Raw genomic sequence first — 23,303 nt, 5'->3', positions numbered from 1 at the left:
CAAAGTATATAAAGTATAATGGAGTCTTTCTGTAAGTGCAATTTGGTATTAGTATGACTCATTTTAGACCTCAGTTTGGGAGAGATTAGTTTTTAAAGTATCAGAAAAATGACCAATGGTATTCTCTTTGGCCTGGTCTCTGGTAACCTGCTGTAACACTAACATCAATCTATGTAGATACTTCATTTTCCATTATTTTGAAAAGTAATTTGTAAAAGTCCTAGCCTTGAGTGTTTTTAATTCTGTCTTCTCAAGTTTACCTAGATCTGAATATTGCTAAGATAAAGCCACTGAAGTAGCCGTTCAGTGTTTCCAGGGGTCAGTTGAAACTGGTAACTCGATAACTCCTGGGAACTCCTTAGCAGATTTTAGATCAGCTGTAGTCAAATGATAATGGAAAAAGTACTTGATCTTAGGATGAGGCTACATTACAGTTTAAGGAATAATTAGCATCCCTTGAACTTGAAAGCAATGTTATGCTAGGGCCTAGTGGTCATGACTAAAGCTAATGCAATACATATAGAATGCTAAGGGATTGAAAAAGTACATTTATCAGAATGGGGACTTAATTTTTTCTTATCTGAATGTCCGATTAACAAAATGGCTGTTTTGAGGCAATGAATCTATACACCTGTCAAAATAAGACATAGCAGGTTGTTTACAGTATTTCAGATGTATGAAATTTCAAAAGAAGCTTACCCTAAACTTTTTATCATATTAATTTGATATGTGTAATGGAAATTCATGCACATGACTTGTGTATTAGGAGATATTAGTGCTCTTTACATCTTTATATTTAGCATGCATAATAGGATATTTAATGTATCACCTATTCAATATGTCAAGGAGAGCTAAGAATTTCTTTATCCTATGTACAATTTTAAACATGAATATAACCTGGCTATCTAGATGAAATCAAAAGATTTCTTTTTATGAAGCTCAAATACTGGGCCCATGATAAGGTATTCATCTACTTTAAGTTGAATGTAGTTTATAAAAGTTGTATTGTGGGGTATATTTCCCTTGCTTTTGAACACTGGAATTGAAATTTTAAAAAATCTCAGATCCATATGTCACAAGACAATTGCTAAGGGAATACATATATTTAGGTTAAGGAACAACAGGAATATTCAATTGCTTCTGTATAATGTGTAAGTAGATATGAGAAAACTGTTGTGAAGAACTATCCTTAAGCATTAAAATTAGATACAGAATTTAAATCCTTGAAGAAAAATTATGGATCTTTAAAGAAAGATACACATTTTTACTCTTGATATAGCTCTTGGGATGGAAACATTTTAGGGTATATGTATTTCTAAAATTTAATAGAGTAATACTTAATGTTGAAATGTCTTTCCCTTAGAACAAATGAAGTCATAGACTCTTTTCCTCCACCCCTTTAAGTATAGATAGGGATGTTTGTGAATTGAAGATTGGGGAAATAAGCAATCAAAAATGGAGTTGCTAATTCAAATACTGGCACTGCTGTTTTCTTACATGTTCGTTTTAAAAGTAGAATTATAACACTTTGAAAATACGTCCATTATGACTTTTTCATAGTATAAGCATGCATTATATCCAGTTAATATCTTGGGCCTAAAATTTGAGACCAGCAACTTAGTTCTATGTCATATGCTCTGAGTTCTTTGACCTTGAGGAATTTATCTTAACTAGGCAAAAAAAAAAAAAAAAAACAACAACTTTCCCTCACAGGACACTTGAAATTATTAAATATTTAGATGGCACCTTTATCCCTACTTTATAGCATCATGAATTGTTTGGTTTTTTTTTTTAAAGAAAATCATATTTCCATTTTAGGTTGTGAGTTTCTCATGCCATTTAACAAAAAACCTAACTGGTGAAAAATCTAAACTAAGAAATGAGTGGGTCACTTTTAAAATAAATAATGATTTAAAGCCATAAAAACAATTTTTTTATTCCCTCTTTTGTTAGGGCCTAGTGATACAGAAATATAAGATGGTTCCTTAAGAGCTATCGAGGCTTTCCTTTAAATATTATGTCCCTCTACCACATGTGACGTAACTTGTCATGTAACTTCTTTGTAGGTCATTGTTCTGAGTTCTCAACGCTTTTATTTTTACCTTAGTTTTGTATTTTAGATAGCCTAAAGTTAAACATGGTAAGGTATAAAAGATCTTTGGTTTTCTATTAGCATTTCTTCACTCACTGAGATAACTGAAGAAGTTGCCTGGAAGTGTGGGGAATGGGTACCATCCAGAGTCCTTGGTCTCTCTCAGTCCTTTTTGGAGCTTCAACTTATCATTTCTCCTCTTCCCACCCAAAGTTAAATACCCTGCTTGGAGAAAAGCTTTTGGTGATTGGGATATTTTGCTAAATTCTTTTTAAGTGAGTCATCTTGTAATAAGCCAGCCTCTAAGGCTACAGCCTGAAAGCAGCACTGCCAGCGTACAGGTGGGTTTCCTTATATCTGAGCCAACCAGAACAGCTACCAGCAGTGGACTCAAGTGAGTGGAACATGAATCTAGGTGATTACAGTTTTATACCACTGTGACCAGTGATTGTGTGTTACCAAGTAGTGAGACTGGGAGGATGGAGGGAAGGGGAAGCAGTGGGATATCTATTGCTATGTTTTTAAAGTTTATGTGAGTATACAATCACTATTTACTAACCATCTCTTTAACGCTAATTAAGCTGTGGGGATAAAACAAAAGCAGAATATATTAGGCATTCCCAGTCATGTAGTGTCATCTAGCATTGCTTACATCAGTGATGGAAGGAAAACAATACCAAACAATCTGCATATCAACTCAGTTGCAAGAAGAAATTACAAGACACATGATTTGAAAAGTGTAAATACAGAAATATCAGTTGAAAACCCGTTGATACAAAGCAAGTTTCTCTGCTTTGAGAGACACTAATTTTGAGTACTTACTCAGGGTGATGCGTTACACACATTACTCCTTAAAGAGCCTCGTAAACCCCTCATCTGGATATCTTCAAGTGGGTTCCACATCTAGCTATGCAGCAGAACCCAGTTTTGAAAACCTTATTTCCTCCCTTGCTCCCCTCCTGCCACGCCCCGCCCTAAATTAACCTAGTCCCAACCTGTATGTTTTATATTTTATTTTATTTGTTTTTATTTTTCTAACCTGGATTTGAACTTCATTTAGTGCTATTAAACTTTGGAACAAAGGGGAAGCTTCCCTAAGGAACTGAAGACCTTTTGGCTAAGATCAAGTGTAGTATCTGTTCTTATTAGTTTAATATCTGATACATCTTCTATCTGAGGATAACATACTAAGTGGATTTTTGGAGCAGGGAGTTGGAATAGGAGCTTGCTCTGTCCACTCCAAAAAAAAAAAGTTATTCTAATTAAAAACAAAAAAACAGTGACGCAGTTGACTTCTCGGTGGGAAGGCACGAAGAACGGACTTCTAAAGAAGGAACCCCGGTGCGGCTTTGCTGTGAGACGCTAGGGAGCCACAGCAGGCAAAGGTGTCAGCATGGGCAGCAGTGACGCCCACCCGCCACCGCCGCGGAGGAAGCAGGGTCCCGCCCCCGCCCAACGTCGGCGGGGTTTCTCAGCGCTCACGGGCGGTTAGTTGCCTCCGCGACGGTCGGTCTAAAGCGGCCAGCGGAAGGCCACGTATCGTGTGCCCGAGTTTTATTCGAGAAGGCGGCGGTTGGACTCGCAGGCCGACTAGCCGGATGTAAGTGCACCTGGGCCGCCCCCAGCCTGCGGCGGGTGGAAAGCCGACCCCCTCCCGCCCGCGGCGCCCGACGGGGGCTCGGTGGCGGTGCAGCGACGCCTTCCATTCCCTCGGCCAAGGCCCTGCTCTCCGCCCTCCCCAGGCAGGGGTGCCGCCTTAGCCTGGGGCGAACCTCACTCGAGGAGACCTGGGCTTAGTTGTCTACAAAAACCAGACGATGGAGGTGCGTTCGGCAAACGGTCAGAATTGAATTCCGGCTCCCCCCACAGATACCTAGGTATAGGAAAGTTCCACCGCACCACCTCTAATTGGTTGGCTGAAAAATAAATAGCCGGCCTGCGGAGGAAGCGGTCCTGCCCTGGGTGGGATCCCCAGAGGAGAGGCTGGAGGCTGGTCGCTACCATGGCTTGGAAAGGATAACCTGGTACTTCGCCCACTTCCTCCGAAGGGTGGGGTCAGAATTAGAGTTGCTGTCTAACTCCTCTGAAAGATTGGGGCTGCCTTGGGCACCAGTTTATTGTGGTCTGAGTCCCAGTTAATCAGTAAATTACTATGGTGAGATGACACAGGCTCCTAGCCTTCCTCTCTTCTTTCCCTTCCTTCCTTTCTCCCCTACTTTCCTCCCTTCCTTCCTTTCTAGTGAAACTACACCCAAAAACAATCAAAAAAGATAAAATCCTGGCTTCAAGTTAAAAAAAAAAAAAACAGTTTAAGACTCTACACCTTTATTGAATAGAGTTAAATAGCAACTAGTGAGAATTATTGTTAAAAGTTCATTGTGACATGTGGATTGTAAACTGAACCTTTATCTTTGCTGCAATCATTTCATTTTACAGCAGTTGGGATTACGATTAGGGATGTGGTACTGGAAAGATGAAACCAGAACTCTTGAATTCAGAAGGTAAATTTTAACAAAACTTTATTATAGCTTTTACGAAAATTACGTGTGTTTGGGATAAAAAAATTCAAGCAGCACAGAAGAGTATAAAGAATAAAATAAATATCTGCTGCAATCGCAGCATCTAGAGATAACCATTTTGGCAGCCTTCCTGATATCCCCTTCTTATGACATTTATCAGCTGCTCCTCTGTATCAGACACCGTGCTAATCAGTTTACCAACCCTTTGAAACAGCTGCGTGTTAATCCACTTTTACAGATGAAGAAACTGATGTCAAAGGGTTAAGAAGTTAGAAGGAAACTAAGTGACTTGGCCAAATCACACAGCTCAGAGGTGATTAAGATGTTTTAAATCTAGGTCTACTTGGTTAACAGTCCATATTCTTAACTACTTTATAAAATTGCCTTTTTGAGTTATAGAAACAGAGTTTTACATTAATGGGACCATATATTATACCTGCTGCAGTAGACCGTAAATTTTACAAGGTAAAATTATTAGGTTAGAAAAACTAATTTTAATTCTCCATTGAGAAAATACTGACTCTATTAAAAGTGTATCACTAAACTAACAAAACTAGCCACTATCTGCTGTGCACCTGTTATATCGCAGACATTTGCTTATTTTTCTGAGTCTTAAAACAGCCATGGAAAGTGAGCACTAATATCTCCATTTCATAGATGAAGAAACAAGGCTCAGGGAGATTAAGCCACTGAACCAAAGTCATCCAGCCAGTAAGTAGCAGAACTGACATTTTGAACCAAGATTTATCCAAGTCCTTTCCACTTTATACACTGTCTCCCTCTGATAGACCGCAAGACCTCAATGGCCGGAACTGTCTTAGTCATCTTCATGTCCCTGGAGCCATCTGCAGAACTTCACAGAGTAGGCACTCACCAAATGTTTATTGAACAAGTACAATCAACCAAATAGATTCAAGCAGAGGAAGACTAGAGGCACAGGGCCAATTAGAAGGCTAATTGTAGGAGGCTTATAAATAGTTATCCAGGTAAGAAACAGAGTCAGAGAGAAAAGGGTGCAGGACTAAGAAATATGCAAGAGATGAAATTGGCAGGATGTTTGGATAGAATTGATTGATACCATATAGTGCCTGAAAGTGAAGGGAGAGGGAGAAGTAGGTGCTTAGGTTGGCTCCCAGGTGTCTGGCTTGGGTGATTTGTTGGCTGGGATTGCCCTTCCCCCATATACAGAATAAAAGAGGCAAAACTGGTGATGTGTTTGAGGTTGCTATGACGTGGACACATCTGTTAGGCTGTTGGTCAAATGGGGCTGAAGGTCAGAAAAGGAGTTGGCTGTGCAGATGTAATTTATAGTTACATTATAAATATAATTAAATATTTAATAGCACTTAAACATGAATAATTTAAAGGCTAACCATTATATTAAAGTCAAAATCAAAAGTTTACATTTCATGGAATATTTATTTCAGTGTTTGAGTAATCTGTCATTTCCACAGCAGTGAGTTCAATTTTTCTTCTCAGATATGTCACAGAAGATTCAGTCGAGTAACTCCTGAAACATCATACTTAGTGAATGTGAGAGTGACAAAGACAGCAAGATAGCTCTGAGATTAGACAGACAGGATAATCACAGGAGTCAAAATATACACGGTAAAGTGTGGGTGCAAATTTTCAGTGCAAATATTTTCTTTTCTCAGTCTTCATATATATATAAAGGCCATCTCAATCCTCTCTTCTTATGATAAAAATTGCACCATACTTTTTACGTACTGATCTTTATAAATGAAGTTATTTTGTAGTATTTTTCAAACTAATTTTTCAGTGCTAATCTAATAATAACCCACCCCAAGTGGCACTTTTTCCTGTATGATCCTACTAACGAATTTACAGATATCAGTTTCACACTGACTTTATTATTCATAAAACATTCATAAACTAAAGTTTCTTTTGGTTCGTTACCAAATTATTCTTTAAAATGGCTTGATTGATTTCCCATGTATATTCCCCACTTGATTTTGGAGAATATACATGGGATGGTATGATTTAAAAGGTAGATTGTGTGACATAATGTTGAATGAAAAAGGCCAGACACAAAAATGTAAATATTGTATGATTTTATTTATATAAAAGTTTACAGTAACAGACAAAAGAAAAGAACTGTATTGATAGAGGTCAGAATAGTGGTTACTTTTTGCGGGTTGTCAACTGGCAGGGGAAAGTACAAGAGAACCTTCTGAGGTGCTGGAAATGGACTATATTGATTTGGGTGGTGGTTACATGGGTATATACATAGTAGAAAATTCATCAAGGGGAGGGGGAAGGGTAAGCTGTGACAAAGTGAGAGAGTGGCATGGACATATACCCACTACCAAACGTAAAATAGATAGCTAGTGGGAAGCAGCCGCATAGCACAGGGAGATCAGCTAGGTGGTTTGTGACCACCTAGAGGGGTGGGGTAGGGAGGGAGGGAGATGCAAGAGATATGGGAACATGTATATGTATAACTGATCCACTTTGTTATAAAGCAGAAACTAACACACCATTGTAAAGCAATTATACTCCAATAAAGATGTTAAAAAAAAATTCATCAAGCTGTCCACTTAAGATTTACGTGCTTTAGTGCATAAATGGAAGCTATACCTCAATTTAAACAGTGTAAAAATAAAACCCCCCAAACACCAGACTGTATCAAGTACACAAATTGGGTGTAGTTAAAGATGGAGAAAGGACTACCATGAAGAATAGATGGGGGCAAACTTTTCATAGTGGAGCTGCTTTGTGTTTAAGCAACTGTGTGGCAAACCCGAGTATTAGGATTACCTTGGGAGTCCAGCTGCTAGGGGTGATGCTAAGGAAAAGAAAAGCAGACTTTTGTATGTTTTAGGCCAAAGTTAATGTTTGGCTTTGTTGGAAATGTAGATACTGATTCCCTTTTAAAGTCTAAGCATGTCCCATCACACATTAAAATGTAGGTCTGAAGTCAGAGAGGACTCATGAGCTGGAACATGCTCTTTTTTTTCAGAGACAATGCTGCGGACACTATGTCACCCCAATTCGTGGTGATGAGACAGGGCTGAGGCAGAGAAGGTGGAGAGGAGACAGTGGTAAGAATGGAAGCTGCAGAGGCAGAGGCTTGTTCAGTCACTGTTCTCACACCAGTTCTGTTTGGTGTCACTCCACAAACCTTTACGAGCATGTGTCATGGCATTGCATCTGTGCTCTAGAAAGCCCTCTCCCATAGTAACGTGGAGGGGCAAGATTAGAACTCGGGAGACAAGACAATTATGCATTACTCTAAGGGGGAGATGGAGACTTGCAGGAGAACAGAGTCAAAGAGTCATGCTAGAGGCAACTCAGATAAATCCGGCCTTGTGTGCCGGGGGAAGTAGCTGGTAAGATTGGCTGTGAGACAAAGGGAGGAAGGAGGCAAGAACGTCTGGGTCACTGAGTGGGTGACAGCATTGTCTATTGAGACAAGGAAGGTGGCAGATCCGGTATGTTTATGGAGGGGTGAAAGGTAACAAGGTTACTTTTTCAGTGTGCAGAATTTAAGATATAGTCGGCCCTTGGTATCTGCAGGGGATTGGTTCTAAGACACCCCCGCCCCCTGCGGGTCCCAAAATGTGCAGATGCTCAAGTCCCTTATATAAAATGACATAGTACAGTCGGCCCTCTGTGTCTGCACGTTCCACAGGCTGACTGGACCTGCCTGTGAGATGTCCAGGTCAAGAATTCAGTAAGCAGGGGTTTGGTTTTCCTGAGAGGGACCAGTGCAGAATTACAGTGGAAAGTGAACTGACTGAGGCCAGAAGCCTAGGAAATACCTACTTCTAAAAATTATGAAATAAGTTTTAAAATATCATATTATTTTTAAAAACCAGAAAATACCATTAAGCAAAAACAACCAAAAAAACTTTACAATCCCACATAAAGAGTATGACTGTTAACATGGTAACAGTTATTGTATAGCTTTCCAAATCTTCTTTTATGTATGTATACACACACATACATTTTTAACTTACTCTCCATTTCCGTATCTTTTTTCCTCATTACAAAGTTGCACATACTTGTTGAAAAACAAGTATATAAATGTACAAAGTAGAAAGTGGGGAGTTCTGCCACAGTTCTGCCCCCAAAGACCACCGGTGCACCAGTGTTAAGGCTTACCACCTTATTTTTATTTTTTTGTGTTCAACATACTGATTATATTTATTTTACATTCTGTGACTGATAATTCCAGTACCTGAAATCATTGTACGTCTGACTTTGTGGCCAGCTTTTTTTTCTCTTATAGTGTTATTTTAAAAATTTTAACTAAATATAAATATTTAAAACTTTTTATATCAGAAGATTTCAAACATAAACAGAAGTAGGGAGAATGGGATAATGAACCCTCACATACCCATAGCATAGCATCAACAGTCACCAAATTAAGGTCAACTTTGTATCATCTATACCCTCATCTTCTCCACCCCTTGATTATTTTGAAGTAAATTCCAGATATCATATCATTTCATCTATAAGTATTTCAGTACATATCTCAAAAAAGGCACTCTATTAAAAAATATAACTAAATTACTATTTACTAGCCTAAAAATACAAAAGGTAATTTCTTAACATTGTCACATATGCAGTTTGTATCCAGATGTCTCCTATTGTCTAATATTTTAAAAATTTGTTCCAGTCAGGATCCACACAATTTCCATACGTTACAGTTGGTTTGATATGTCTCTTAATCGGTGTGCATGTCTTAAGGTTTTGAAAGGTATCTTCACGTGGCCCTCAGAAATAGCAGACAGGCAAAGAAAGAGGAGCTAACTGAAGAGAAAGCATGATTAGAAGGGTCAGGAGGAAAGCCCTGAGACACACAAAGGCCTTCAAAGGCAAAATAAGAAAGGGAATTTGAGTGGGGAGTGGTCAGCAATGTCAGATGCTAAAGAGAGCTCAGGATGGGGCAAAAAGAAGCCTTTGGATTTAGGGGTCGCTGGGGACTTAGGTGAGAAGCCATTTCAGGAAGGCAGTGGAGTAGAAATCAGATTACAGTAGCTAGAGGAGAAGAATCTGAGATAAAGAGTACTCTATTTTTGCTAGTTTCTCATCAGTAAGTTTACCAGTGAAAAAGGAAAGCGACAGTAGCCTTTAGGGGATCCAGTACTAAGGGAAGGGACTTTTGTTGCTTTTGTTATAAAGGTAGGAAAATTTTGAGTTTGTTTGGGTAGAAAGAAGAGATGGAAGAGAAGAGAAGGAAAGTGGGAATGGGATCAAGAGCGCAGATTAGCTCGGAAAAGGTAGAAGCAGAGTTTCCGCTGAGTATGGTGGGAAGGAAGTAATAGAGACAGGAAAGCTTGGGAATTTGAAGGTGCAGGAAGATATATCTATGCCGCTCTCCTTACTGAAAGTAAACCAGACCCTCCCAGGCTACTACTGGGAGGAGAATCTTCTGGTAGCAGTGCTACCGACCCTGACTCATTCCCCCGAGATTGCTGCTCCCTTTCCAGCTCCCTCCTCAGTAACTGCCACCACTGCCACACTGGGCTGGGCCGGGGCTCCGGAAACCTGCATTCACCCAAATGCCCTGACCCAGTACCTAATTGGGGGCATTTCCTGAAGCCAGTGGACAGGAGAGACAGGGAGGGCTTCCCAGGGGAGGCGCTAAGACCTGAGGAGGAGAAGGTGTTGGCAAGGCAAAGGGAGCTCTGGTTGTGGAGTAGGAGAGTGCGTTCTAGGCAGAAGGAACAGCACGTGCAGAGCCCCAGACACATTTGAGACTGCAAGTGGTCAGTACGCTGGGTGTAGAGCTCCAGGCGAGTGTTAAGAGAGGAAGTAGAAGTTTTAAACCAGGGCAAGATCGTGAAAGGTCTTACAGACCGTGCTGACGAATTTAAACTTTATTCAGAGGCCACGTGGGGTCAGGGGTGGGGGGGATTGAAAGGTTTTAAATGGGGAAGTAATGGGCCAACCAACAAGGCATGCTTCTCTCTGACACAGTGTCTGTAGTCCTAGGCATTCATGTTGCAAGTGCCCCCTACTCCCAGCTGGGAGAGAACCAGCCGCCTGTCTGAGTGTTTGCCAAGGTCGTGGACTCCCCTGAGGACATACAGCCAAGGAAACTACACCTCCAGAAGCCTCGAACTTCTCTTGTTTTTCAACACAGCCTAACCAAAGACTCTAGTAACCACTGAAGAGCTCTCACTGGTGTGGAAGCCAGGAGTGGTCCAGCCCTCCGCATTTTAGTGGTGGGTTCTAGGAGAAAATATGACTGCTTTTTCTCATTTATTTCAGGGCAAAGGGAAATGATGTGACTGTGCTGTGACATTAGGAAATCACATCAACACAGTGTGGTCTGTGATTCTAAATGTGTTGCCAGATTGAGAGGGAGACTACGGAGACCGGAAGGAGGTACAGACCTAGGTCAGACTGTGGTTTGGGAGCCAATCAGAGGTGCAGTTCAAAGGACAATTTTTAATTGTTACTAGTGATGCTTCGTAGTGATTCCAAATGCACTGTGAGCATAGGCTGCTTTTAGAGCTATGGCAGGACACTCACAAAGAGACATCCATCTCACCATCTGATCCGGAGAATGACTTCAGTCAAGTGAAAAGCCACTCAGGCAAGTGTGGGAAGACGTGTCCAGAGGTCAGAGAATAAGGACTAGAGGTTTCGCAGTAAATGCCAGACTACTGCCTAAGAGCAGGCACTACCTGCCGCAAGTTTCATATATTGAGACATGGTCAGCCTCTCTGAGCCTTAGTTCTCCATCAGTAAAATGATAGCCATGTACCAGATGATCTTTTAGATGTCTTCTAAGCCCCAAATTCTATGATCTTATGATTTTATAATTCTAAGTTCATTTGACTTAGTTCATAGACCTGATCCAAATGTATCCTTTCCTTATCTTAAGGCTCTCTTGTCTCAAATCAACTCAGGCAAACTAACTAATAGGGCAAAAAATGTTGAATTATAGGGATGAGACTGAGGCAAGGTTAGGAGGGAAGCAATTTCATTTGACACTAACTGAAATTGGGTGTTTCTATCTATATTCTCTCATCTTCTAGAGAAGAGAAACCCTGGGAAGGGCTGGTGACCTGAGTTTTCTTTAGCCTGTTAGGAAAGTTAAGAGCCAATGGCTTGTAAGTGGCCAGAATGTTGTGACGGTCCAAGAGAAAACTGAAAACAACTTTGTGTTCTTGTTTAGGGTGGTTCTATTAATGCCACACATTAGATATCCAGCAAGTAGAATGGACTTCAAAGAGCTCTTAGAAAATGTCTGAATGTTTGGGGGAATTGAGGATTTTGTTAAAGGCTATCTAAATGGACTGTCAATAGAATGTATCAACAATGTACTGTTTCTTCCTCTATACCTCTATCAACTTTTTTTTTTAGGAACACAGGTAATAAATCAATACATTCTTGTTATTAAAATAACCTGAAATAATACAGAAGTGTACAGCTGTGGAAGATAGCTCTCTTCATCACTACGCCTCCTCTCTGCCCCATCTCTCTTTGGAGGTACCCACCATCACCATTTGGTATCCTTTCATTTCTTTTTTCCTGCCACCTCCTCAGTATTTCAGCACACCTTCCCTCTAAATACCCAATCCTTGGAGACCAGTGATAAGAAGAGGACAAGAAAGAATGAAAAGTTTAGAAATTTCTACATCCACTAACCAACTTGGTGCCAGTGGTCTGAAAAGAAAGAAAAATACAAAAAATCATTCCCTTGAGGTGATATCGTGTACATGCTTTTAGATTCTAACCTACTCTACAACCTGAATATTGCCAGGATGTTGGCAAAAACTCCTGGAAGAAGAAAGTACCAAACTGGTTAACTTTATCATTCCCATGGGAGGTATTTCTCTAAAATGATGACTTTGTGGGTAACCAATCCCAGAAAAATTTTAAAGGAAGTTGTTTCAAAACTGTTGTGTTGACAAAGAGATGATAAAGAGTATATATGCATGATTAGGGAATGACTAAAATCTGGGGAAAAGTGCGTCTACTTACTATATCTATGCTTAAACTTGACAGAGAGACATGTAACTGTGGGCAGAGATTAAGCTTCTGGGTGGTGTTATCAACATGGCATTGTTTCAGGCAGAAAAATAAACGTCATAATCCACAATGGTCACCAAACCAATGTATTTGGTAGACACCACAGTTCTAGAAAATGAACTCTCTATGAGGCAGGAACCACATCCTGCTAGTCTTCAAAACGCTTTTCTCTGTTTTCCTATTAAGCATTTGCTGATAATCCTGAGAGTCTGTGCATTGACTGTAATCAGACACCACTTATCTTCAATGTTATAGCAATGCCTGACACAGAGTATGGCCTCAGTACACATTTATTTGTTGCTTAATTGTGGTCCATTGTTAGTTAGGCCCATTACTGCTTGGTAATTCTTGTACAAAAACTATAGAGTCAAAGCAACCCTGAGTTAAGTAAAGGGTCCTGAAACCTTCTTCGAGATCCTCAAGCTTCTAGAAGAGTCCACAGCAGTGATAACGAGGTGGCTGCTCGGGGGGGGGGGGGGGGGGCAGGACTGCCTGGCGGGTACACACATGGCTCTGTGGCTAGAGAACCTGTGCCCGGTCCTGGCTTTGGCACTTGTTAAGTGATCTTGGTCCAGTTACTTAATATCTTTCTAAGGTTCAATCTTTCTCATATGTAAAAATTGTAATAATAGTAATATTTTCCTAATAGAGTTGCTGTGAAGATTGAATGAGGTCATGCTTAGAAGCACATAACAAGTACTCAGTAAATCAAAAAATCCTTCCAAACTGATCACGAGCTTACTGTTTCTTCTGAAGTTACTGCAGCATTTTCAGATGGAAATGTTTTGTGTATGGTGGTATTCAGGGGGCTAGTGATACGTAAAGTCTGATCTTTTCATCTTTTTCTAGATGATTGTACCACATGTAAATAAATGAATTAAGTACAGCTGTGCCTCAGATTCTCTCCAGGACACTCACAATATGTGCTGGTCCTCAGGTTCCATGAGCTATGGTCATGCTCTGATTAGTTTCCCCCGGGAAAAGGTTCAGTTCCTAATTTTCTCGTTTCTATTACAGTTTTACACCTGCAGTAGAACTCAGAGAAAGAGGAAAGAAAGGCAAAGCTGTTCACTTTGCTGAAATTGATGGTCCAGCTTCAGACAGGTAGCTTAACTTAGCACCATGGCAGTGTTGCTGATAGCACCTCTCAGCAGAATGGCTTAAGCCTCTGCAGACTCTAAGAAAATATCATTCCCGTCATCCTAGGTTGAAATGCAAATAGCCATCAAGGAAGGAACATGCACTATTTCACAGTTATGGTGGGAGTTACAATCATCCCAATGATGTATCCCTGTGATAATTCGGCTATTAGCAAATTTTCAGCTTCTTTAAAAAAAAATCTGAAAATGATAGCTATGCCAAAAATAGATGATTTAAATGATCTATTTTGGATCACATTGGTATTTACCTTTTATGTAAGGCAGTGTGCATTCCTCCTACCCCTAGCATAGTAAATATAATGTTTAATAAAATGTATTCCAAAATGATCCTACATTAAATGAAACCCACACATGACACTCAGGGTCTCCTTACTTTATAGTAAACACCCCATGTGCCTCAGGGTAGGTAAAATACAACTAAAACCTTTCAAAGCACTACTATAGACTGTTATATCCCCAAAACAGGTTGACAGATAAAAGGTTTGCTTTAAGAGACGACAAGTCACCCAAAGGCTTAGAGAAACGAAGTCAGCAGGGCAATGTTACACTCCTCGATGCTAAATGTGAGTAACTGCTTCATCATCCTTACATGTATTACCTGGTGTCAACCTCTAAGGCAGCTCTTTGTCCCTCTTTCAATTGTCCATCTTCTCTCCTTTCAGATGTTGCTTTGCTTTTGCTACAAGATACTGAGATGCAGCATATCTGTTCTTTTACAACATTTCTGAGGTAGGTAATGCTTGTGAGACATTTTAGATCTTTTATCCTTTATTTTGAAATCATCCCATCTGATAAGTGATGACAAATCTGATCTTTGGAGAAAGGGCTGGCTCTATGCAAGCCATTCTCTCAGGATTCAGTTTCCAAGACTGAGACCAAAGAGAGGAAGCCAGAAGTTACAGGAGCCCCCAATAAAGTCCAGGGCAAGGAGTATGGTGAGCACGTCGTCAGAGTCCCATTGAGACTGCGCTATGTATGTGTTGGTTCAAGGGTACACTCGTTTACTGAAGATCAGTTTTCTCCACTAGTTAGGTTTGGTTAGTTTTCTCCACTAGTTAGGTTTGGTTAGTTTTCTCCACTAGTTAGGTTTGGTTAGTTTTCTCCACTAGTTAGCCCCAACAAGTACTAGGTGTGTGACTCTGGGGCAGCTTTGGGATCTTCCCGAGCCTCAGTTTCCTTGGATACAAAATTGGAAGTAATGGTGTCTCCACGTGGCTGTACGTGGAAGGTGCTTCTCCTGGCAGCTGCACTTGTAAGTGCTCAGTGGGAGTTGGGTATCCTATGCTGTGGGCAGCGCTCACAGACTCCCTCAGCATTCAGTAAAGGCCGCATCTGGCAAACACCTGAGATTCTCTGCCTGAAGCTTTATTCTATGGCAGGAGCACACTCAGCCTGCCTGCAGGGCTACAGGACAAGCTTGGGGCACTAGGAAGTCAGTGCCCGAGAAGCAGCCTCCAATCAGTGATATGCTGGAGGGAGAGTTGGTAGATAAATATCCCAGCTTCCATCTGTCAGGATAACTCTAAGTTTTCTACGCTGTCTCCTAGAGTCCCTCATGGTACTGAACTACATTGGTCCACAGTGATAACGAACTTGTTAACATCCCCTTTCCATCTCACCTCCCCACTCCCCTACTGATGTTTCTTGTGATCACTTCCTAGTAAACTACTTACTCGCAAATCTGTCTCATGGTGTGTTTCTGGGAGAACCCAACCTAGGACAGGTAGTTATCAATACTGTGAAAAAAAAGTCTGCAATGCTCATCTTCATCCTGCTCTCAAGGTATGGTTAAGGAATGCATGCCAGAGTAAGAATTTCCATTTGGGGTTAGAAAGGAAGCAGCAAAAATCTTGTAAGAAAATTTAGAAAGAAAACAAAGCCTTCTAGTTTTAAAACAAATGAGATAGGATTGTAAATCGATGCAGTCTTTTTGGAGAGCAAAACTTATGAAACTTTTATGTGCAGATATTCTATGTCCTAGCAATTTCACTTCTAGGAAGTTACTCAGAGATGTGGCTATAAGAATAATTACTGCAGCAATGTCTATAATATTTTTTAAAAACCCAAATATCCATCAGTAGAGGATTAGTTAAATAAATTATGAGCTATAGCATACTTTATCCACCTGTTTAAAAAAGTGAGGAAAATCTATACATGGTATCATGGAAAGAGGTCCATGTTACACAGGTAAGTGACAGAAGCAAGTTGCAAAGACTTGTATATACCGCATTATCCCATTTGTTACCAAAAAAAACAAAAGTAAGGCATATATTCATGCATGTGTATGTGTGCTGGTGGGGGAGGACCTTATATGTGATTGCCTATGTTCTAGAAGGTTTAGGACGGATTCATGCCAAACTCTTAACAGTGGCTACCACTAAGGAGTAGGATAGTGACAAAGGAGTGAGGGGAGAGTCTTTTTACTTGTTACATTTGTGTACTTTTTTTTTTTTTTTTTTTTTTTTTGCGGTACGTGGGCCTCTCACTGTTGTGGCCTCTCCCATTGAGGAGCACAGGCTCTGGACGCGCAGGCTCAGCGGCCATGGCTCACGGGCTCAGCCGCTCCGCGGCATGTGGGATCTTCCCGGATCGGGGCACGAACCCGTGTCCCTTGCATCAGCAGGCGGACTCTCAACCACTGCGCCACCAGGAAAGCCCACATTTGTGTACATTTTTTAAACAACAACAAAAAATTACCTGTATTATAAAAACACTTTAAAAATGAAAACTAATTGGTAAGCAAAACTATAATTCAGTTGTGACCTCTCAAAAAATTTTGTTTATGAAAATCAGGTTTCTTATATCTTCAACAGTTATAGTAGATAGAATTTTAAATGGTAAATTAGTTGTGTGATGGGTATGGTAACGTGTTTCTACTTATTCTTGTGTGCCCATATATTTTTTTATGACAAGCTTTATGTTTGAAATATGTTTTCATTATTTTCTTTTAATCTCCCCATAGGAATAAGAACCTTGACGATTTCCTCATGGCATTGTTGTACTATTTATATTATTACTTGGAAAAAATCTCACAGGAAAAGAAACCCAAAAGCTGTGTGGTGTAAGTAGAATCTTGTAGTGTACTTTATTTTTATTGATTGATTTATTTATTTTTGGCCACGCCACCCAGCTTCCGGGATGTTAGTTCCCCGACCTGGGATCGAACCCGGAGCCCTGGCAGTGAAAGCACCGAGTCCTAACCACTGGACTGCCAGGGAATTCCCTGTAGTGCACTTTAAAGCTTTATCACTGCCAGTATTAAAACTAACTTTTGTCTAGGGTAAAGAGATGATGGAAATTTAAAAATCTTGGAGTATGCTAAAACATTTTACAGGGAGGGGTTCACCAGTTTTAAGGCTCACTGAATAATTCAGATGGGTATTCTGTTAACTAAATATTGCAAATAATATAGACCAGCACTGCCCAATAGAAGAGTATGCCCAATATGTGAGAGCCATATATGTAATTTAAACTTTTCTGATGCCATATTTTTAAAATGTAAAAAGATACAGGTGAAATTAATTTTAACAAGATATCTTATTTAACCCAATGACTCAAAAATATTATCATTGCAACCTGTAGTCAATACTAGGAAGTTATTGATGAAATACTTTACTTTTTTGTAGTAAGTGTTTGAAATGGTGTCTATTTTACAAATACAATATACCTCAATTTAGACTAGCCACAGTCAGTGCTCAGTAGCTACATGTGGCTCACAGTTACCATATTGGACAGTGCAGATAGAGATATTGTTTCTGTGTTTGTCTTGCTTACAAAGTTCTTGCTAAAGGCTTTGTAAGCATCTAATGAAAAAAACTAAGAATTTAAAAAATTAACAGATATGACCAAAATGATATTACATATCATAGAAGAAAACGACTTCTTAGGCTACATGTGAAGAATTTAATCACTTTAGGTGGAGGTGGCTCGGAGCTATACAGGGCAAGAATCTGGGAACTCAGAGTCCAGAGCAGAACAATGCCTCTCAGGTTTGGTGAACTTTGCAAGCCATGGAACTTTCCCAGTGCCCAGGCTGCCCTCCCCAGTATATGTGGAACCGACCCAGTGATTTTGCTGTTAGGAATGCTGGATAGAGTCATCAATTTGTTGTTGTAGAATGTTTTCAAAATGCAAAATCCTTGCATATAAACAAGCAGTTTGAAAAATTTTGTGGATAGATAAATGTCTTGGGATAGCAGTTTTGTAAAGAACCAAATAAATAATTCAAACACTACTACTACAGTAAAGCCATTATAATATGCAACATCTAGCAGAGCAGCCAGAGAACATGAAGTGTTTCTGTGGTAGCAAGCAAATGGGCTCAAGCCAGCTGTGGGCTCAGAAGGTTTGAGGAGTCTTAACTATTTACAAAGAAGAAATTTATTAGATTTTGATAGCATATTAGCTTATATTTTGTATGTTTTTTTCTAATTCTGTGGATTGTTGCTAATCAAGCAGAGACGTTGGGGGGGCGGGATGAATTGGGAGATTGGGATTGACATACATACACTCTTGATACTATGTATAAAATAGATAACTAATGAGAACCTACTGTATAGCTCAGGGAACTCTATTCAGTGTCCTGTGGTGACATAAATGGGAAGGAAATCCAAAAAAGAGGGGATATGAGTATATGTATAGCTGATTGACTTTGCTGAACAGTAGAAACTAACACAATATTGTAAGGCAACTATACTCCAATAAAAATTTTTTAAAAAAGCAAAGACATTGTTTAATTTCTTAATTTATAGAAATAGATAACAGAAGAAAGGTTTCTTAGTTATTTTAAAAATATACTAAAGGGCTTCCCTGGTGGCACAGTGGTTAAGAATCCGCCTGCCAATGCAGGGGACACGAGTTTGAGCCCTGGTCTGGGAAGATCCCACACGCTGCGGGGCAGCTAAGCCCGCGTGCCACAACTACTGAAGCCCACGCACCTAGAGGCCATGCTCCGCAACAAAAGAAGCCACCGCAATGAGAAGCCTGTGCACCGCAACGAAGAGTAGCCCCTGCTCGCCACAACTAGAGAAAGCCCGCACACAGCAATGAAGACACAATGCAGCCATAAATAAATTTCAAAAATTATTAAAAAATAATAAAATAAAATATACTAAAAATTATTAGAACCCAGTGATATATGGTAGACTTTCATGGAAGGAATCAGTTACAGAATGACAAAAATCCAAGCCTTAAAATTAATGGTTCTGTTGTGTGATTCTAAAAAAAGCATAACAACTTTTCATTTTCAAGCTTCCAGTAGTCAGTTGGTTTATTTATTATAATAGAAACAAATATAAATTACATTGAGATATCTGGATATAAATAACTTTAAGAAAAAAATTAATTTCCGTCAAAATAGTGAGGTATAACATAGGGATAATAGTAGCATTCACATTACAGTTATTGTCCAGGTTAGATGAGTTAATGCATATTATCTTAGCCTAGTGGTTGGCCCTTGGAAGGAAAGCCTATAACCTGTGAGAGGAGAGCAGGAAGAGTTACAGAAGGATATTAAAGATACACTTTGATGGTCTTAGATGACTAAATGCCCTAATTCCAGAAGAAAAAACCTTATCCCCATTTAACGGATGATGAAACTAAGGCTCAGAGAGGTTAAATGGCTGTTGTACATGCCAAGTTAGTGATGGAGCTGAGGCTAGAATCCAGGTCTCTAACTCCAAAGTCTCTGCCTAAACCACTGTGTGGTGTCCCCACATCCCTTACCAATGAACTCGGCTCTCTGTCCCTGAGTTTATCCATTTGTAATTAGGACTTACATCTTCTGAACAAAGGTACAATTATGTATGCAGTTTTAAACATCATAAGTATTTTCAAGTTATTACAATCGTTGTAATCATAATTTTTAATGGTGGCATAACTTTCCATCAAGCTACTGTATGTTAATAACTTATTGACCTACCTATTAAGAAGCAATGTAGTATAGTGGTTAAGGGTACAGACTTTGGTGCCTGGCTTCAATCCCACGGGGGGACTCATATGTTAGGTTAATGTCAAATCCTTAAATAGTACTTGGCTCTATTACTACAGCCTGTATTACTACTCCTATTATCCCTCTATTTTATATATTTTGGGAGTCTCCAGTTTTTCTGATAGTCAGATAAATAATAATGGCATTGAATATCTTCATGCGTTAGATTTCTCCCCTAACTTTGGATGATCTTCTACAAAGAATAAATTTCCAGGAGAGATTATTGGATCAAAGTTTATGACCAATTGTATGGCACTTGAAATTATTACTAAAAATTTTTCCAAAGGGTTATACCTGGGTTTATTTTTTATTTATTTATTTATTTTTTCTTCTTTGCGGTACGCGGGCCTCTCACTGTTGTGGCCTCTCCCGTTGCGGAGCACAGGCTCCGGACGCGCAGGCTCAGCGGCCATGGCTCACGGGCCCAACCGCTCCGCGGCATGTGGGATCCTCCCGGACCGGGGCACGAACCCGTGTCCCCTGCATCGGCAGGCGGACTCTCAACCACTGTGCCACCAGGGAAGACCCCTGTGTTTATTTTAAATGCCAGGCTCTACCCAGACCTACTGAACCAAAATCTGGAAGAGGGGTTGCCCTTGGGAATTTGCACTTTTAGCAAATACCCCAGGCAATTCTTACATATATTAAAACTTGAGAACCATTGGCGGAAACGTTTCAAAGCATTTCTTCGTTGTTGTTTGGTTTGCTTTGTTTTCAACAGCAGAAGAAGAAATTAACTATAGGCAGGTCTGGCAAAGCAGGGGTGAGGATGAGGGAAGGCAACAGGGAGGCAGGCACAGTGATTGTCACCGGGGTGCTCGTGGGTGTGTGTGTTGGGTTTATATGATATTTGGGCATTTAAAGTTGGAACCCACCTTATCTATTCCAGAAACTCATTTTATTCCAATTACTCACAGGCCTTCTCACCACAGTGATAATGTTTTGTGCTTTGAAACATCCGTATTATCCTTAAACCCACCACCTTTCCCCACAGCTTATCCTCATGCAGTCAGTCTAGTGGTTAACATCAGAAGGGGCAGGTTGTCTTTCTTGTTTAGAGTGCATTTCGTTTGGCTTTTATCTATCTGAAAATAAAAAGGCAGGGACAAAGTTAGTGACACTTCATTTTTCAATAGCAATCATTGGAATGTATTGTCGGCAATGTTTCCTACTGTACTGTACAGCAAAAATGTCTAAAATTAGGCTTCAGACATGCTGTAACCTAAAAACACGTTGCCTTTTAGAAAGTACATTTGCAATTCAATTGGAACTGGGGCTGTGTTTTCACAGGGAAGCAAGGTGATTGTAATTGATGCCAGAGTTCCCAGAGTGGTATTCCACAGATGCCTCCTTAGCAAACACAGAACTGAGGGTGGACAAACATCGAGTAGTTCAAACATGGAGCCCCCGAACTTAGTAATAACATCAGAAACCCAGGGGAAGCTAAGGTGGGAAAGAGTCTCCATGGCTGTTCTAGCAAAACAGCAGGAAAATTGGCTGCTAACTGCCACAGAAACTAGTATAGGGAATTTGTTAGTTGAGCTGTTCTGTATAAATTAGGACTTCCTGTGTATAAAATTGAGGATACATATACAATTTATAAAGAATCTATTAAAAAAGTGAATATTCAGCATAAACTTGAGATGCTGATTACAATGATAAATATCAAAGGGCTTTGAGGAACTTTCTCTGCCACAGCTCAAATAAAATAAATGAAATGATAAGTGAGGTGTGTTGACTCAGGTTTCTTTCAAAATAGTTTATACTTCTGACTTTTTACTAATTAATATAGACATTTGCCAACATTAATCCAGATTATTGTTTTTCTTTTCAGGGGCCTTGTAGAGAAAAAAGAGATGGAATTGATTATCAGTAAGTTAGAAGCAGCACAGAAATACTTGGCACAGAAGTACTGTGTCCTCGTCCTGGGCTTGGGAATGCCTGATAAGCATCACATGTGCTGCGGAAAGTAAGTCCCCACTTAGGATTTTGTTAGATCTTCACTTGTGTGTAGATCCACATCCTTACAACCCTCAGCTTTGACTTTTGGTGCCCCTGAGAAAGGTTCCTTTTTTGTTGTACAGAATCACTGGCCTCAGCTGAGACTCTGTCCCAAACACATGTGACATCTTGTCTGAGAGAGCCAAATGAGTATAGGAAGAATCCCAGAATCTTGGCTGAAATATTTTTTTCTTTTTTCAAATTAAAGTTGATTTACAATATCGTGTTAGTTTCAGGTGTGGCAGATGTTTTAACAACCTTCTACTATTTGGGTATAAATTTCTCTCAGGTTATATCAGTTCAATGAAATCTTGCTTTCTGCCAGGAAGGCTTCTTGCTGTCCGACAAGGGCCACTTGGCTGCCTTGGGCAGGAGGCCGAGTGATGGGCCAGTGTTGAAGCGGGTATTGGGTGTGTCCCCTCCCCTTCTGCTGCTTGTTTTGCAGCAACAGTTGTGGGTATAAGTGCGTAAGGTGGGAGTTGTAAGATGACCCTGTTTGTGGGAAGGCAATTTTTACCTTAGGATAACAGTTCATTCACTACTGTAATTAAAATTTTAAAGTGTCTTATCACAGGAAAGTTCGGGTTCACAGGAGAGAAAACTCCAATCCTTAACCCCAAATCTCCTTCTCTTAAGTAGTAGTTTCACAACAGGCTCAAGATCCATGCCATGGTCATGGCCGGACCTTTTACATTTTTTAAAAACTTTATTGGAAAAGAACCCAATACATGATTTCTCTCTCTCCACATTCCCCCACATTTTCAAAATACAAATATTTGTATTGTACATACTTTTCTGTGTTCCACATTTTTTCTGTGTACCTTCTTCTATTATTCTGCTTATATAATCTCACCTACCACTTTGAATAACAACTGTAGTCATTCTGTTGTATAATATACCAGTTTGCTTAACCATTCCTCTTGTGTACATCTGTGTGCTTTCCAGTGTTTTTGCATTGAATATCTTTATATAAATAACTTTGTTCATTTGGACTGTTTACTTATGGCTTATTACCCAGAATGCACTTATCTGGAAGGCATGAACAATTTTATAGCTCTTGTTACATATTGCCAGATTGTCCTTTAAAAAGGTTAAAACATTCTTTATCACCATAAGCAATAAGCATACTTGTTTTTATTAGTTTAGTATTTTTGATAGCTTAAAGGTATATAAAAATCTTAAGGATATTTTATTTGACTGAATATTTTTCATGACTACAGAGTTTGTGTTCTTTTTTTGTGTACAATAATTTATTGCCTGTTCCTCCTCTAGTTTTAACCATCTATCAAGTGGAAACTGGGAATTTGTATAATTTATATTTCATATAGCAAGGATTGGTTACTTGTTTTTTCTAGTTTGTTGCTTTCATTTTGATATTTACGTTTTTACACATTATGAAAATGTTTTAAGTTTTTATTTATTTGAACATTTCCACCTTGTTTCTGATGCTATTCAATAGTCATACAAGTTCTTGCATTCCTGGGTTCATTCTGTTCATTTCCAGGCTAAACTCCTCACCTTTCTTTCTTAGT

General features: G+C 39.7%; 1 protein-coding gene and 1 pseudogene across 1 annotated transcript in view; both read left to right on the top strand.

Annotated features, from left to right (window-relative positions):
- Positions 1–2,137: 2,137 nt before the first annotated feature.
- Positions 2,138–23,303, top strand: part of PPP1R36 (protein phosphatase 1 regulatory subunit 36) — a 32,674-nt gene continuing 11,508 nt past the window's right edge. The window contains exons 1-7 of the mRNA XM_067698667.1: positions 2,138–2,145; positions 3,459–3,692; positions 13,639–13,725; positions 14,247–14,344; positions 14,444–14,510; positions 16,744–16,842; positions 21,605–21,739. Of these exons, the coding sequence (XP_067554768.1) occupies positions 2,138–2,145; positions 3,459–3,692; positions 13,639–13,725; positions 14,247–14,344; positions 14,444–14,510; positions 16,744–16,842; positions 21,605–21,739 (728 nt within the window). The remainder of the gene's footprint in view (positions 2,146–3,458; positions 3,693–13,638; positions 13,726–14,246; positions 14,345–14,443; positions 14,511–16,743; positions 16,843–21,604; positions 21,740–23,303) is intronic.
- Positions 3,193–3,354, top strand: LOC137207369 (U2 spliceosomal RNA; annotated as a pseudogene).

Source organism: Pseudorca crassidens, chromosome 1 (assembly GCF_039906515.1).
Source record: "Pseudorca crassidens isolate mPseCra1 chromosome 1, mPseCra1.hap1, whole genome shotgun sequence".
NCBI classification, from domain to species: Eukaryota; Metazoa; Chordata; class Mammalia; order Artiodactyla; family Delphinidae; genus Pseudorca; species Pseudorca crassidens.
Note: the sequence above shows the minus strand (reverse complement) of the source record. Positions and strands in the feature narration are given on the sequence as shown.